Source organism: Trichoderma atroviride, chromosome 2, assembly GCF_020647795.1.
Source record: "Trichoderma atroviride chromosome 2, complete sequence".
Lineage (NCBI taxonomy): Eukaryota > Fungi > Ascomycota > Sordariomycetes > Hypocreales > Hypocreaceae > Trichoderma > Trichoderma atroviride.
This window is the reverse complement of record NC_089401.1, coordinates 4069360-4084482: the sequence shown is the minus strand read 5'-3', so window position 1 is coordinate 4084482 and position 15123 is coordinate 4069360. Positions and strand designations below refer to the sequence as shown.

At 52.2% G+C, this 15123-nt stretch overlaps 4 protein-coding genes across 4 annotated transcripts; 3 read left to right on the top strand and 1 right to left on the bottom strand.

Annotated features, from left to right (window-relative positions):
* The first annotated feature begins 201 nt into the window (after positions 1-201).
* Positions 202-2715, top strand: TrAtP1_004144 (uncharacterized protein). The gene is made up of 2 exons (XM_014083763.2): positions 202-803; positions 871-2715. The coding sequence occupies exons 1-2, from the start codon at positions 308-310 to the stop codon at positions 2025-2027; spliced, it is 1653 nt and encodes a 550-aa protein (XP_013939238.1). The 5' UTR covers positions 202-307; the 3' UTR covers positions 2028-2715.
* Positions 2716-4881: 2166 nt separating this feature from the next.
* On the top strand, positions 4882-7569 carry TrAtP1_004143 (uncharacterized protein). The gene is made up of 2 exons (XM_014083761.2): positions 4882-6520; positions 6585-7569. Exons 1-2 carry the CDS (start codon positions 5750-5752, stop codon positions 7251-7253), a joined length of 1440 nt encoding a protein of 479 aa, XP_013939236.1. The 5' UTR covers positions 4882-5749; the 3' UTR covers positions 7254-7569.
* Positions 7570-8800: 1231 nt separating this feature from the next.
* On the bottom strand, positions 8801-9711 carry TrAtP1_004142 (uncharacterized protein; the record flags this gene model as incomplete). Its single annotated transcript, XM_014083760.1, has 2 exons — positions 8801-9172; positions 9235-9711. The coding sequence occupies 2 exons, from the start codon at positions 9709-9711 to the stop codon at positions 8801-8803; spliced, it is 849 nt and encodes a 282-aa protein (XP_013939235.1).
* Positions 9712-12159: 2448 nt separating this feature from the next.
* On the top strand, positions 12160-12546 carry TrAtP1_004141 (uncharacterized protein; the record flags this gene model as incomplete). The annotated part of the gene is made up of 1 exon (XM_066112178.1): positions 12160-12546. One exon carries the CDS (start codon positions 12160-12162, stop codon positions 12544-12546), a length of 387 nt encoding a protein of 128 aa, XP_065968261.1.
* Between the last annotated feature and the right edge of the window lie 2577 nt (positions 12547-15123).

The window sequence follows — 15123 nt, the reverse complement described above, 5'->3', positions numbered from 1 at the left end:
ACAGCCAGTGGTGCTATTTGAGTCATTATCTGTTAGCCGAAAAGAAGCGTGGGGTAACAGATAGCGCTGCCGATTAGGCGGCCCCTTGGCGGCGTCCTTCCCCGGCCTTATCCCAGGAAGAGGTTGGGCGCTGGACAGACGGACTACGTAATGAGTGACTCTCCTCGCACGCCCGCCCTTTTAAGCCCAACCTGCGTCTTCCCTTCACCTTCTTTCCATCCCCCAATCATCTATTCATCCCCTTCCACACCTTTTATCATCGCCCGCATCAAGACTTTGATTCCACCAGAACACAGGCTTCAGCAAAATGCGGTTGTCTACTTCCGCCCTCGTGCTGGGCGCTGCCTCGTCGGCCATGGCGCTGCAGGACCAAAAGGTCCTCGGCGACCCTACGTCCGAGCCGAAGGTCAACTTTGGCCTCGACACCGACTTCAAGTCCTGGGCCGCGTCCCTGAAGGACTCCTTCGGCGAGCTCACTGCCGATGCCAAGGCCCTCTGGGATGAGATCTCGCTGCTTGCTCCGGATGCCATGGAGGCTTTCCAGGCTCAGGTCAAGGGTGTCAAGGCCAAGAAGCACTCCCGCAAGGAGGACAGCCACTGGGACCATGTCGTCAAGGGCGCCGACATCCAGAAGCTGTGGGTAGAGAACGAGTCTGGAGAGTCTCGCCGGCTGCTGGGCGGCCAGCTGTCCAACTACAATCTGCGAGCCAAGAGCGTCGACCCACGCAAGCTCCGTGTCGACAAGGTGAAGCAGTTCAGTGGATACCTCGATGACGACGAGAAGGACAAGCATCTGTTCTACTGTAAGTGCTCTCTGATATACTCAATGCCTCATGCAGTCCAATGGGCTAACCAAGCTTTGTCCCGTAGGGTTCTTCGAGTCCCGCAACGACCCCAAGAACGACCCCGTCATCCTGTGGCTCAATGGCGGCCCGGGATGCTCTTCCCTCACCGGTCTTTTCTTTGAGCTAGGACCGGCTTCTATCAACGAGAAGATTGAGATTGTAAACAACCCACACGCATGGAACAACAATGCTTCCGTCATCTTCTTGGACCAGCCGGTCAATGTCGGCTACTCCTACGGCAGTGGCTCCGTCAGCGACACTGTCGCTGCTGGCAAGGACGTTTACGCCCTTCTCACACTCTTCTTCCACCAGTTCCCCGAGTACTCTACTCAGGACTTCCACATTGCTGGAGAGTCATATGGCGGACACTACGTTCCCACCTTTGCGGCAGAGATCCTCAAGCACGAGGACCGCAACATCAACCTCAAGAGCATTGCTGTCGGCAATGGCTTGACTGATGAGTTCACTCAGTACGCATACTACCGACCCATGGCCTGTGGCGAGGGTGGCTACGATGCCGTTCTGAGCGAGAGCCAATGTAACGCTATGGACAATGCCCTCCCCCGCTGCCAGAGCCTTATCAAGCAATGCTACGACTCTGAGAGCGCGTGGCTCTGTGTGCCCGCCTCCATCTACTGTAACAATGCCTTCATTGGACCGTACCAACAGACTGGCTACAACCCATATGACATTCGCTCCAAGTGTGAGGATTCTGGCAACCTGTGCTACAAGGGCCTGGGCTACATCACCGAGTACCTGAACAAGCCCGATGTCATGGAGGCTCTTGGTGCTGAGGTCTCATCCTACGACAGCTGCAATTTTGACATTAACCGCAACTTCTTGATGCACGGTGACTGGATGAAGCCCATCTACCGCCTCGTCCCTTCCATTTTGGAGAAGATCCCTGTGCTCATCTACGCTGGTGACGCCGACTTCATCTGCAACTGGCTTGGCAACAAGGCTTGGACCCAGGCGCTTGAGTGGAAGCACGGCGATGACTTCCGCGCCACAAAGGAGAAGGATCTTACCGTTGGCGGCAGGTCATACGGCAACGTCATCTCCTCGCACAACCTGACCTGGATCCAGGTCTACGGTGCCGGCCACATGACACCGACCGATGAGCCTGAGGGCAGCATCAACTTTGTCAACCGCTGGATCGCTGGCGAGTGGGTTGCTAAATAAATTGCAATTGAGGTTATGATACCCAACGGGTTAGCTGGTTAGCGTATAATCAGACGAAGAATGACAAAGTATTGATGCCTGGTTGCATGTTTATATTTAGTATCGTTAGCACCCAGAACAAATGACTTGGTTACATGACAATGAGTATTGGTCAATCGAACGTTTTGAGATTATATGCAGTGGAATGATGCTCTGTTGTGATGTACATGATGACTTGGTGCATATCTATCATTCGTTGTCGTATAAGTGATTGCGAAATTTCGTTTCAACATGTCATTCATTTGTCCGTGCCTCATCGCCTGGTGATGCTTTTAAATACTACTCTCAGATTCACAAGCCAAATCAAACAAGCACATGCTCTAACTCCAGTTGAAGGGATAGTATTTGCATGCCTCGGAGAAAATAAGACAGTGGAAAGGAGGTTGTCCGAGGCTACGGTTCGGTGATGGGACGGACCCCTGGAGTAATTCATTTCCGCAGATGTGTGCCAATACGGAGATGGTATCTCGTGCTTTAAGCCGCGGGTCGGGGATATGGGTTTATTCACTTTTTGGGGGGTGCAAACTTGTAATCGGGGGGTTTTTTTAACTGGCATGTTGATATACAGAGGTGAAGGTGGTATAATTGGTGGTTATGGAAACTCATGTCTTTGTTTTGGAGATGGGTGGCAAAATGTCTGCATGTGTGTACAAGTATGTACCTACGTAGAACTTGGTCCTTGGCTCATTGGGGAGTTTGCCTCCTCAATGATATTAGCATGATTACTAGATAGGGTAGGGCGGTGAATATTAGTGAACGACGATCGGATTTGAGCCTTTTTTTTTTCTTCTCTCGTCGACGAGAGATGCGGATATGGAGGATTTGGGTGCTTCATGGCACGTCTCAGAAAGAATCGGGGATTTCCGCTACCAGGCGGCACGATATCGACGTATCCCAAGCATTACGGAGCGTATAAGTTGTCTTGGCGTGGATTCGCCGGGAGCACTGAGAGCTTGTTTCTACGGGGGGAGCGAATTGAAGCGAATTTCGGCAACGGCTGGTCGAGAAGGTTACAACCAGAAAGAGAGAATATCCTGCAGCAGTTTCTAATAATAATCCATTAACACATGCTTCCTTATCGTTGAAGCTCGGCAATTGATAAACAAACTGTTGCGGGGAAGGGGGCCAAAGGAGAAGAAAAAAGCACAGATGTAGATAATATATGCAACGTTTGGGTGCGTGTTGGTGGGCGCATGATGTGACGCTAATTCTCTCTCCCCCAACAAAAACGAGCTGAACTTGGGACGGTTTGCGATTCTCCGCATTTTTTTTTTTCTTAAACAAAAACTGCATCAGTTTGCATAGAGTAGGAGCTAACTCTTTTGCATTGGTGCGGCTGGGCGGAAGGTAAAAATGCCAAGTACTAGTCAGTAGTAAGACGGATGGAATCTTCAAGTCTTTGCGCGGGAGCGGGTTGTTGTTGGTGGTGTGGGAGATTGGGCTTTTAGCGGTTAGATTCAATTGTCCAGTATCTTAGGTAGCCTTTCCAATGTTTTAGAGCAGCCGATGTGAAGACCATGGAACTCTTGAGTTTTGCAGGCTTCCTAACAAACCTGATTCAAGCGCATCCTCCGCGGCCATAAAGCGTGAAGCGGCATGTGGGAGAAGCAATGGCAATTCATTATGCCGCTCTCCGGGCGGTTGTCGGCTTTTTGAATATCCAGCATCTACTTGCTTCCGGCTGTCCGATGCAAAACGCCAAGGGGGGGGGGGTGATATTTGACGCACGTTTACTTGTAGATGGCATCAAATCAAAATTCACAATACTGTAGCACACACTCTGGGAAGCGGGCGGCACTTGGTGCTGCGAGGGTCATTTCGGCTTAGAGCCAGGTTGGGCTCAAGCTGTGGCAAGGGATGCCAAGCAGCGAATGGCTATGCCTGTGACAAGCATCTTCAGGAGATGATTGACCGAAACTGGTAAACACGGCAGTGCTAATGACTGATCAGAAAGAAAAGTAACAGGCTGCTGGTACGGGTATCGTATCAGGCATCGCGGCGCATAATGTAGGTATTTCGGTATCGTTGACGCCTTTTACCGCTTGATCCGGCTCGGCTGGCACGACCCCCGTGATGCCATGATGTGATGCTGCATGGGTCGTTGAGAGCGCAATCGTGGGGAGAAGCGAATGCGAGCGTATGGACAAGGACAGGGAAGAAGCCGAGGAGGAAAGGAAGCTATGGAGTTGACAATTGCCAATTGATACTTGTGGTAGTATCTAGTAGTATTTACCAAAGTATTATACAAGAAGTGGCAGTAGGTAACATCTACGTATATGCAGCTCTGGGGAGCTCTGGGGATCGTTAAGGCTCGTCTCTTCAGCGCGTCAGCTCAGCTCGGTTCAGCTGCCTTGAACCCTGGATTGGCATCCAGCTGGGCGCCACGAAATCGATCGCCCTGCTGCTCCGCGGGTTCCGAACAGACGGCAGGGGGCGAGGCCCGCTTCAAAATCGCCAGCATGGGTGAAGGGCTGGATGGTGCTCCGGAATAGCCTTTCTGGAGTCTCCATAACAAGTTCGATATGCCGGAGAGAGCGGCAGATTGATACCGCAGCAGGTATCGTCTCGCTGCCGTGGCCAGCCCGCCGCTACGGACGAGGCTATCAGCGCCTTGGCTTGCCCGGCCGAAGGAAAACCACAGGGGATCCCCAACTGCTGGCCTAGAAGTGAAGCGGAATAGCTTCTGGCGCTGTTATGACATCGATATTAGCTGTTTCTTGGCGGCAGGTGGCAGAGGTAGCTGGTACTGGCAGTCTCTGCGCAGAGACGTCAACATGGCCGGTAGCCAGTACGGTGCCGGTGCTTGGATGAAGCTGTAATTGAGCAAGACTGTTTTCTCTCTTAAACATCAATCCGTCCGCCTCCCTCGAGCTTGTCTGACACTCAACGAAAGCTCTATCTCTCTCGCTCGCCCTCTCCCTCCATACGCCAACCAATTCCTCCCGCATAGATCCAGCGGCCGGGAATTCTTAATATTTAATTCATAATAATCTCTCCATACCGCAGACGTCCAAGTACAAATCCAGAGAGACTGCGCTGTGCTCTCGAAACTTTAAAAACCGCGAGTTACTTCTCCAGGCCCGGCACAGCCAATCACAAACATTGATCATCTACGACCAGCTGCATTCGGATCCCCGTTGAATTGTTTATTTTCTCCTCAACTCACCTTTTTTCTCGCTTGCACTGACAAGAGCTTTGGTCAACCTGACCCACCGCCTTCCCCCAACAAAAATCGCCAGCCCGCGTATTTTCACCCCTCCCTTGGAGCAGAAAAAAAAAAGAGCCTCGGCGGCGAGAGCGGGTACCATCGCCCTCTTTTTCTCAACTGATATTCTAATATCTTTGTAACACGGAGAAGTTCGTCTCTTCTCTTCTCCCTCTGTTTACTTTAATACTTCTGTTTGGTGCGACTTGCATTGAATCAGACCAAGAGACGCTCTTCGTTGCTGCTTTAATCGCCAAGTGGGCAGCGCTAGCAACAGCTTGCATTACAATCAATTACTGCTTGCAGGAAAAAGAACAAGCGTGTTTGCGTGTTAGTGTCAACGACTTACACCCGTTGTTGCATTTCAACGAGCCTCACTTTTTCTTCATCTTCAACATTTCTCTTCTTTTTTTTTTTTTTTTTTTTTGCCATCAAGCAGTATACACACATTCATACGAACCCGTTTTCGATCTTCAGCATGTCGAGCCTTCAGGTCCTGGGCTCAATGCCCGATGCGAGCCTCTTCAACTTCCCTCCAGCCAACCCTCCGGCACCGCTGCCACCGGCGCATGTTCCCACCTCGATTCTGAGGCCGTTCAACATTCCCGACCATCTCTACGGAGCTGCTCTGGATGCCCGAGTCCCATTGACCATTGCCGCTGTCTACGCCATCTCGGCCAAGCTGCTCAACAAGTACAACAAGGCCCGCAACAAGAAGCCCTGGGGCATCAGCAAGACACGCCCCTTCTTCGCCTTTGTCGTGCTGCACAACATCCTGCTCGCCGTCTACTCGGCCTGGACCTTCTGGGGCATGGTGGGCGTCATGCAGAGGAGTATCAACCATCCCTTTGGCCCTGGCGGCGTTGCTGCTACGGCCGAGAGCTTCTGCCGCTTACACGGGCCTCGAGGCCTGGGCAACTCCATGTACTACAACGACACCACTGGAGGATGGGATACCGCCTCGCAAAGCACCGCTGCGTACATGGCTGCCGGCAATGGCGTGCCCAACAGCCTTGAGCCTGGCCGCATGTGGACCGAGGGCCTCGACTTCTACGGCTGGATCTTCTACCTGAGCAAGTTCTACGAGGTCCTCGACACCTTCATCATCCTGGCCAAGGGCAAATATAGCTCGACTCTGCAGACCTACCACCACGCCGGAGCCATGATGTGCATGTGGGCTGGTATGCGCTACATGGCCAGCCCGATCTGGATCTTCTGCCTCTTCAACTCCTTTATCCACGCTTTGATGGTGAGTATCAACTTGGTTTCAACGGCCTGTATATCATTTTTGGTTTACTAACTGCTTTTTTCAGTACACTTACTACACTCTGTCGGCCTTTTCCATCAAGATCCCCAACGTCATGAAGCGCACCTTGACCAGCATGCAAATCACCCAGTTCGTTGTCGGAGCCACCTTTGCCATGGTGCACTCCTTCATCACATACATTGCGCCCGTCACCTCCACTCACGTCGTGGCCGAAGACGCTCCTGCCACCAAGAGCGCTCCCCTCGACTACATCATCCCCACCGCCGTCAGTGCTCTGGATTCGCTTAAGAATCTCATCTTTGGCTCTGACAACGTCGCTCACAACGCTGCTGCTGCCGCCGCCGCTTCTCCCAGCGCCCAGAAGCTGACCACCGTCACCCAGACATCACAGCTCGCGCAGCCTTGTATCGTCACCTCTGGTGAGACATTTGCCATCTGGCTCAACGTCCTCTACCTCGCTCCCCTCACCTACCTCTTTGTCAGTTTCTTTATTGCCAGCTACGTTAAGCGCAGCACTGCTGCGCACAAGCTGAACGGTAAGACTGCTCGTGATATGGGCGACGAGGTCACCCTCGCGGAAAAGGCCGGCTGGGAGGCTGCCCGCAATGTTGAGAGGGAGGTCTATGGTGGCGAGCAGATGCTGGACGGCCATGCCAGCGCCAGCGCCAGCACTAGCACCAGCCCCAAGGCCAAGACGACCAAGCGCAGGGCTTAGAAAGCTCATAGAGGAAGGGGAAGAAGAATGATGCCATTGAGAGCATGCAAGGTAGCGTCAGTTGCCACAGGGGGGCTGAAACGCTGAAAAATGGATCATGGCTGTTTTCTGTGCGTTTTCTGTTTTTGTTTTGCGTTAAAACTTGTATTTATCAATTTCACGGGCATGGGAAAAGAAGAGAGCTCAATAGCTCTTGACACAAAAAGGACATGGCGTTGCTTGAATTATTAACATTGGAGGGGGGGGATAAAGCGAGTAGATGACAATAGCGATGATGAAGTCAAAGAGAAGAATAAGAATAACAATGGATTTTTCATACATGTGCATGGACAAGATGGAGTGAAGTTTACACATGTTGTCCAATATCATAACTCGTTCAAAAAAAAAAAAAAAAAGTATGTATAGATATACGAGTGCGATAAGACATCTATTTTCATGAATTGATTAGGTTGCCCGAGCCGAGAATTATTACTTACTCTAGAAAAAAAACAACGACACATTGTTGAATTCGATATAAATAATCAATTACATGTGTCCTATGCCTATCAAGATGAGAGTCTACAACAACTTCAACTCCGTAAAGCCTCTGTATTCGACGACAAGCAGCCAAAGTGCGTGTACGACCCAGACATTAGGATCAAAGTCAATTAGATTGATTGCTCATGCGAATTCTCTATTTCGTATCTCATTGGCTATTTTCTTTTATGATTTTCACATGCTCCGTTCCTTGATCCTTTGTAAGTATTGGTGAAAACCTTTGCCTACCCCTTCTTGATCAAAAGCTGACCATGAAAACGCTGCACTCTCAGGCGAATGAGTGGTCACACAGCCATGTGTGATGGATTTAGTCAAACTGCCATGAAAATTCTGTGTCATGACAAGCGTGAAGTTCGTAGCTATGATAGTACTAGATTACAACGAGATGGGCGTAATGAATGGGATAAGCATCACATCGCAGTCACTTGTACCAATAACACAGTTAGGAGAGTAAATAGTTGTAAAATCAATTATCCATCTATAGTATCGCAGACAAAACAATTGAAGCGGGCTCGTCCGCCACTGGGGTATTCCCACCTCCGCTGAAAACACACATTCCCAATAACAGGAACTATTATAAAAGAAACAACGCCTGCTTTCCCAAAAAAAAAAAAAAAAAAAAAAAAAAAAAAAAAAAAAAAAAAAGATATCTAATAGCTGTATCCGTGCTGTTCTGGAATCCTGAATTTCTGTCCCTTTGAAGCTTTCTCGGCCAAGCCTGCCGAGAAAAGATGATGTTTGCCATGCAAGTTGATCTCCAAAAAAAATGCAAACCAAAAATCTCTGCGCTTATAATAAATCAAGCTTGTCCCATAGAAAATAGATGGGATGCGAAAAGGTAGACAAAGAAAGAAAAAGAGAAGAAGAAAAAAAAATCATCAATCTGGTCTAATGTTCTATCGTCATTGAGTTGCTCGTAAATTTCATGTCGCTCCGGGTATCGTCAATGATGCCGCCACAGCGGCGAAACGAGTGCAGTAAGGGACACAGCCCCTAGGCTCATAAGCATGTTAAAAGGTGCTCCAGTTCCAGTCGCGGGGCACGCTGGCTGGAATCTCAGGGCCTTGAGGCAGGCCGAAAGGTGTTCCGGGCTGGGCAGCAATGGGTGAAGATACGGCGCCACGAACGTCGGATGATGCCGAGCTGGAGACCTGGCTGCCTTCGCGGCTGTGCCATGTCTTGAACTGCTCGAAGCAGTGGTTGCAGGTGCGAGAGGGCATGGCACGAGGGTTGAAGTTTGCGTTTTGGTCCAGCGGCAGCGCATAGCTGGAGTGCCAGTCGCAGAAGATGTTGCCACATTTGCGGCAGTGGTGGCGACGGACAAAGTAGCTGAAGTTGCGCTTGCAGGTCGGGTCGTCGCAGATGGAGGATTCAGTATCGGGCTGGTGGGATACAATGTGAGTATGATGGCCATGAGGGTGATTTCACAGAGACTTCAACTAACCTTCCAGTGCTTGCGGGTGGGCTGTTCGGTAACGTCAGGGAAGAGCTCGAGATTCCACTCGCCGTCGATGCTGCTCTTGCCGCTCTCGCTGGCGCGGCGGCTAAACTGCTGGCCAACGAGGCCGCCGAGGCTCATGAAGCCCGTGTTGGAGCGGCGCAGCGTCGTGTCCGAGCCCGAGTCGGAGCTGGAGTCGCCCGATCTTGACTTGGCCAAGGGCTGTGACGGGAACTCGTTGTTGGCTCGCAGCGCCGCGGGCATGTACAGCGGACGGGCGTGGCGGGCCTTTGGCGATGGCGGTGTCGAGACGGCATGGGGCGGCTCGTGGAAGCCGTTGGCGCTGTTTGGCGACAGCTGAGGCCCTGGAGGCAGCTGGAAGGACTGCGAGCGGCTGTGCGCATGGGGGCGTCTGCTGTCGGGCAGAAAGTGGCGGGAGTGCTGCGGTCCCGGGGCAGAAGGCATGATGAGCTGGGCGGCCATTGTGAAGCTGGTGTTTGGGGGCTCTTTTGATTTCCTGGAGAATTGCTGTCGAGTTGGGGGTTGCAAGGGGCCACGTCAGAGGCGTCTCGTGGAATGAGTTTAAATGGACGTGGATGGCAGGTGGATGTATCCTGTATCGTGCAGAGGAAGATGGCTTTTGGTCCCAGAGGGCTTTCGTCGCACGCTACGCTGTAAAGGACGGCGGAAGGGAAACAAGGCGAGGTAGTACAGAGAGACGATGGGGGCTAAAGTGTCGAAGAGATGGAAAGTCGTCCTGACACCCGCAGACTTGCTGGGCCTAAAAGATGAATGTATGTAATGTGTGTAAGACGGAGAGGCAATAGTATAGGTAGTAGGTAGTAGGTATATGAGGATGGACACGAGACGAGGTGACGGTCAAGTTGTAGATATAAGGCCGGCACATGGCAGCCAGCACCCGAGGCGAGTGCTGGCGGGTACTTGCACGGTCCGGAGCTCTCCAGGGCCTCGAGTCGAGATTGATGGAGCACGGCAAACTGGGTCCTCCTATTCATCTGCGTGTCGGGTGTGTCGGGGTGTGGCTGGATTGGAGCGATTTGGCAGGGGGCGGACTATCGCTGGGCGGCCATTGGCCAGATGCGGCGTGGTGGCGATGCGAGTCAATGGATTGGGTTGTGGACGGTGGAAGAAGTAACTGCCACTAGCCATGGTGCTTGGAATGGCAGACGAGCCCGGTGCAAGCACATGGGAATATATGGGGCGCTGGGGAGAGCAGCAGTGCTTGTATTACAAGTACACGTTTATAATGGACGAGGCAAGGATATCCCCAGGTGATGTAAGATATCTCGGTCTGTGTGTTGGTGTTGGTGGGATCTGCGACGAGGGCAGGGAGGAGGCAGAAGGAGTTGTTGGAAATCGGAACAGGGAGAAAAAGAAAGGGAAAAAAGAGTTGCGCCTAGGTACTTAGCTGCTGCTACAGTACTAATGCTGCTAATGCTGCTACTGCTACTGCAAGCATGCATACTTACATGCACCAGCTGCAGCCCAGGTCACATATCATGAGCCTGCAACTTACGGCACATACTGGTACTGGGCCCTACGACTAATGAAGCTGGGTCGTCGTGGTCTGGTCTGGACAAGGCACCTGGAGTATCCTCTTTTTTTCCCGGCCCTGCTCCAGTGTGGCACGGAACTTTGGGGTTTGTTGCTCTGCACTGAATTCATGGGCTGCCTATTGGCCCGCTCTGTCGCCCACTTCGGCTAACCAGGTGCTAGAGCACGATTTGGGTCTTGGGCGGAAAGTATGGATGTCGATGCTATTGTGAGATGTGAGAAGCCAGCCCAGCCCAGCCCAGGTTTGGCAGTGTTTACATGCAACAACATTCGGTCAACGATGACCATAAGCAGCGTCTTCGTCAAAACAAAAATGCACTGAAGATTCTAGGAGAAACTAGTCACGGTCGGAGATGCATCCCTTCGTCATAGTAAGCTTAACGGGCCAGGGTGGCAGGTGCCTTGTTCTTGTTGCCTTTTCGCGCTCTCAGCCTGTCCTCTCTTGCCTCTGAGAGGGAAGCCGATGTCCCTTGCCGGCGGGTATAGAGTACGTCTCTGGTACGGTGACCAAGGCGGCATACAAGGTAGCGTCTACCTGCCGCGTGCCCAAAACGACAGCTTGAAGAAAAAAAAGAGAGAAACAGAGCAAGCGCTAATTACTGAGTCCCCTGGCACCTTCCTGCAGCGCAAAACGCGCGCCCCGTCTTGGCGGCCTGGTCGTCCAAAGCCGTTCTAATTCGTACGACGGCGCGAGCATCTCCCAGCACGAGCCTCTATGCTGGAAATAGCAGTGCCCTGTGCTCCAAAGCAGGCGGGAGTGCCACCACTCTCAGCTTTCAACACCAAAAACGACCCGGCGACAAATGCAAACGCCAGCCGGTTCTGGTCAACTCTGGCCGCTCACTCTCACCCACTCGCCACGATTTCGCCCCATCGTATCCGCCGCCCGATTGGCAACGGGCTACCTTCCCAGATAGGGGTCCGGGAGCCCACAGCGACGGTGGAGCACCAACAACTTACTGCTGTACAATAGGCCATTGGCATTGTGCTGGGAGCGACTGGCGGTACAGTAGTGCTTCGTAACGCTGAGTTGTGGCTCCGTGGCCATTGCAGTCCAGCATCAAGTTTGAATCTTGGGCATCCCTGCCGCATCCCTGCGCGAAGCGCATTCAACGCAACGCAGCGCAACACAACAACACGCAAACGCCTGGTCTGCACGGTGACACCTGACGACGATGCATGCAGTGGCCTCGACCAGTCCTCCGCTGGCAATGACATCGGCGGCAGTATCTCGATCGGCTCACGCAATGCAGTGGTGTCGACGCCGCCACTGCCGGGATGGCTAATTAAGACAAGGCAGCCAGAACCTTGCCAGTGGCTACAGACAATGAGGCTCGAGAGCTTTCACATGTTTCAATGTTTCCATCTTGCCTGGAGCTGACTTATACTTTGGTTCCTCCTCTATCAATTCGGGCACGGCCGTCAAACTCTCGCTGTCCCATTCGCTCGCAGCAGTTTCTCTACAGTATATTGAGCACGACTCAAACTCTCTCCGTCTTTACGAGTCCTGCGCTTCCCCTCAATGCTCTTCTCCATCTTTCTCACCCCGCCTCTCGCCTCTCCTCGTCTTCTGCGTCTTTTCTGGTCGCCTGTCGCATGAACCGTTTCGGAGATGCCAATGCCCCCCACCCCCAAGAAAAAAAAAAGGTCCAAGACGACCCTCGCGCTAGTCTCCACCACAAAGGTCTCGGCGTGTTGATCTTTTTTCACCACAGCTTGCTAGGCTTTTTGGTTCCTGGATAGGAATCTTGAGTCTTTTTTTGCAGTCTCAACCGAACAGGGGCCTCGCCAGTCCGGAGCACAGAGCCATGGTAACATCCGCTATGGAGCCTCTCTCTTGCTCTGCCGCGAGTATTTACACAGCTATTATTCACATTTACCCCATCACGACGGTATCCATCCCGCGCCATTACGAGTGCATTTGAGTCCTACCCCAGTAGCTGCAATATCTGCTTTCCCCGTTTTTTGTAGGGGTCCTGCAGAACGAGACACAGTTTTTGCTTTCGAAGAGACGGAAAAATCCCGAGCGCAATTAAACATTCGCGGCTCGGCGTCTTTTGCCTGGACAGTCTTTGATCTTCCCTTCTCTGCCCCGGACCGCACCAGGCGACAGTCCAGGCCAGCTGCAGTCCCGAGCCATTGCCGAAAAGCTTCTGTACGCTCCATCTCTCCATCTATCTCGTTGCTATTGATAGCTAGCTCATTGCTTCGGAGTACACCGCCAAGTAGCGGAGAGACGGCGTTGTTCTGGATGGAAAAGAAGAGGCACTAGAAACTGTTGAACTTCTAATGCGGCTCTGCGAAGATCTCGCATAGGTGCTACTTCCTGGCTAGTTTGCCACCGCCGCCGCAAGCTTCGTCAGGAACATTCTTTAGCGAATTTGCCGCCAGCATATAATGCAACACATTTTCTACGGAGCCTCTAATTATTCTTACGTGTCTTATTGCTAGCAGATACAAGCCATCCCGGTCATCTCTGGCGGCCTGTCAACGTTCCTCGGCACGGTCTGTGGAGCGACCAAAAAAAGACAAAAAACCCACAACGCCATGTTTTTTTGTGTGCTGCTAGGAGAAAAGCACAGGCAGGCAGAAGCCGAACTTACTCGCGCTTTTTTGTTCGAAGAAGCTCACTAGAGCGACTCGGTCGCCACCACACGGCCGCCCCGTCAGCCTAATCTGGCCGATCAAAGGGCAACTTGAGCTGCTGGATTCACTTGCACGGCCACTCTGCTCCGAATAGAGGCAAAGCAGAATGCCACAGACGAGAAGCAACTCATCGACACACCGAAGAGCGAACGCATGCGTACCCTAGTGGCGGCATTCCTACAGTCGTTGCCGTGTGGCAGCCATGCTCTGTGTATCCATCCACCATGCTCTGCGTGCCCATCTACGTATGCACATGTACATGCAGTCATTCACAGGAAATGTGAATATCGACAGATTCTGAGACTTTCCGGTGCGGCAGATGGATATCCCCAACCTGCTTGGGCTGCAGAAACGAACATGACTGCTTCTAGGCCCTATGAAGAACCATGACGTGTAGTGTGCCATGATGTATAACGCGGAGTATGTGCCTACCTACAGTAGGTATCAGCAAGAGCCCAAGTCCACGGGCGTGGTAATATAGAAGCTGGCTGCGATACAGTATGGGCTGCAGGCATCATCGACCACACACGCTGAGGCTCCAAGTTATGGTTCTCACTTTACTTCTTTTTATGGATTGCTTCTGCCAATCTGTCAATCAGGCCAAGTTATTCGCTACTTTCCGAATGGGGTAATCGCCTGCACGACTTCCAAGTTTGTGCTTATCGCTGCGCTGTGATTGGCGCATCTCGTTTCAAGCATTCTTCATTGCCTTTTATAACTAACACCTGATTGGCCGATGCCTTTATGCGCCTTCTGGCACACGCGCAGCAGCCCCAGCACGTCGGAGATAAATCGCAGGGCAAGCAAAGTTGCTTTGCTGAGAACGGAGGGGCCGTTTCTCCGTATATCCCACAGCCATCGAGGCGAGGTGCGGAGGAGGGGCACGCCGTGATGGGATCGTCGCGATGGACGCAGCTTGGCAGCTTGCTTGCAGCGTTGCAACCTTGCTTGCTGCGAGACGGCAAGTGGGAGGGCAAGGTTGGGTTTCAACGTCCCATCCACACGGCCTTGTTCTGCTCTGTGCTGTAGGTGTGGTATGGTGTGTGGTGTGGTGTGTCTGGGTTTAGAGCATTTCTTGGTTTGTGCTGCTTCTTTTTGCTTTTTTTAGCTTCTGCTCACCGCTCGACATGCATAACTTGACAACGCAGACCGGTGGTCAGGCTCTCTCAGTAAAAGTTGAAGCTATTCCTGCGAGAGGTCATCCGGCCAGCTCTTTCTCCCCTCCACCGCTGCGTTGTTGGGAGCTTACTGCCTGGCCCGCCTGGAGTCGTGGTGGTGAGGGTGAGGGGAGGGGCGGCCGTTACCAAGTCTATGAATCATACGGGCATGCCAATCACAGATCAGCCATGGGGCCGTCTTTTGTCTATTAATCGGGGCGCGTCGCCTTGTCGTTTTAGCGGGCTCATCGAGAGTGAGATCGCGATATGCGTAGAAAGTCATGGACGTGTTCACCGATGAGGTCAAAGACGCTCACTAGGGAAGGTTAGCGGTGAAGAGCATTGTTCCTTTTTTCTTTCATGCTTGCCCATATCATTCTCTTTGTGGGACTAGACTATGTCTTAGGTAGTGGCCGTTTTTGAAGCGTTGTGCTCTACTCAGTCGCAAAGGTCTAGGGTATCCAGTATGACATGCGTGTATATCACTAGTAGATCAACTACCTAAACAACTACGCCA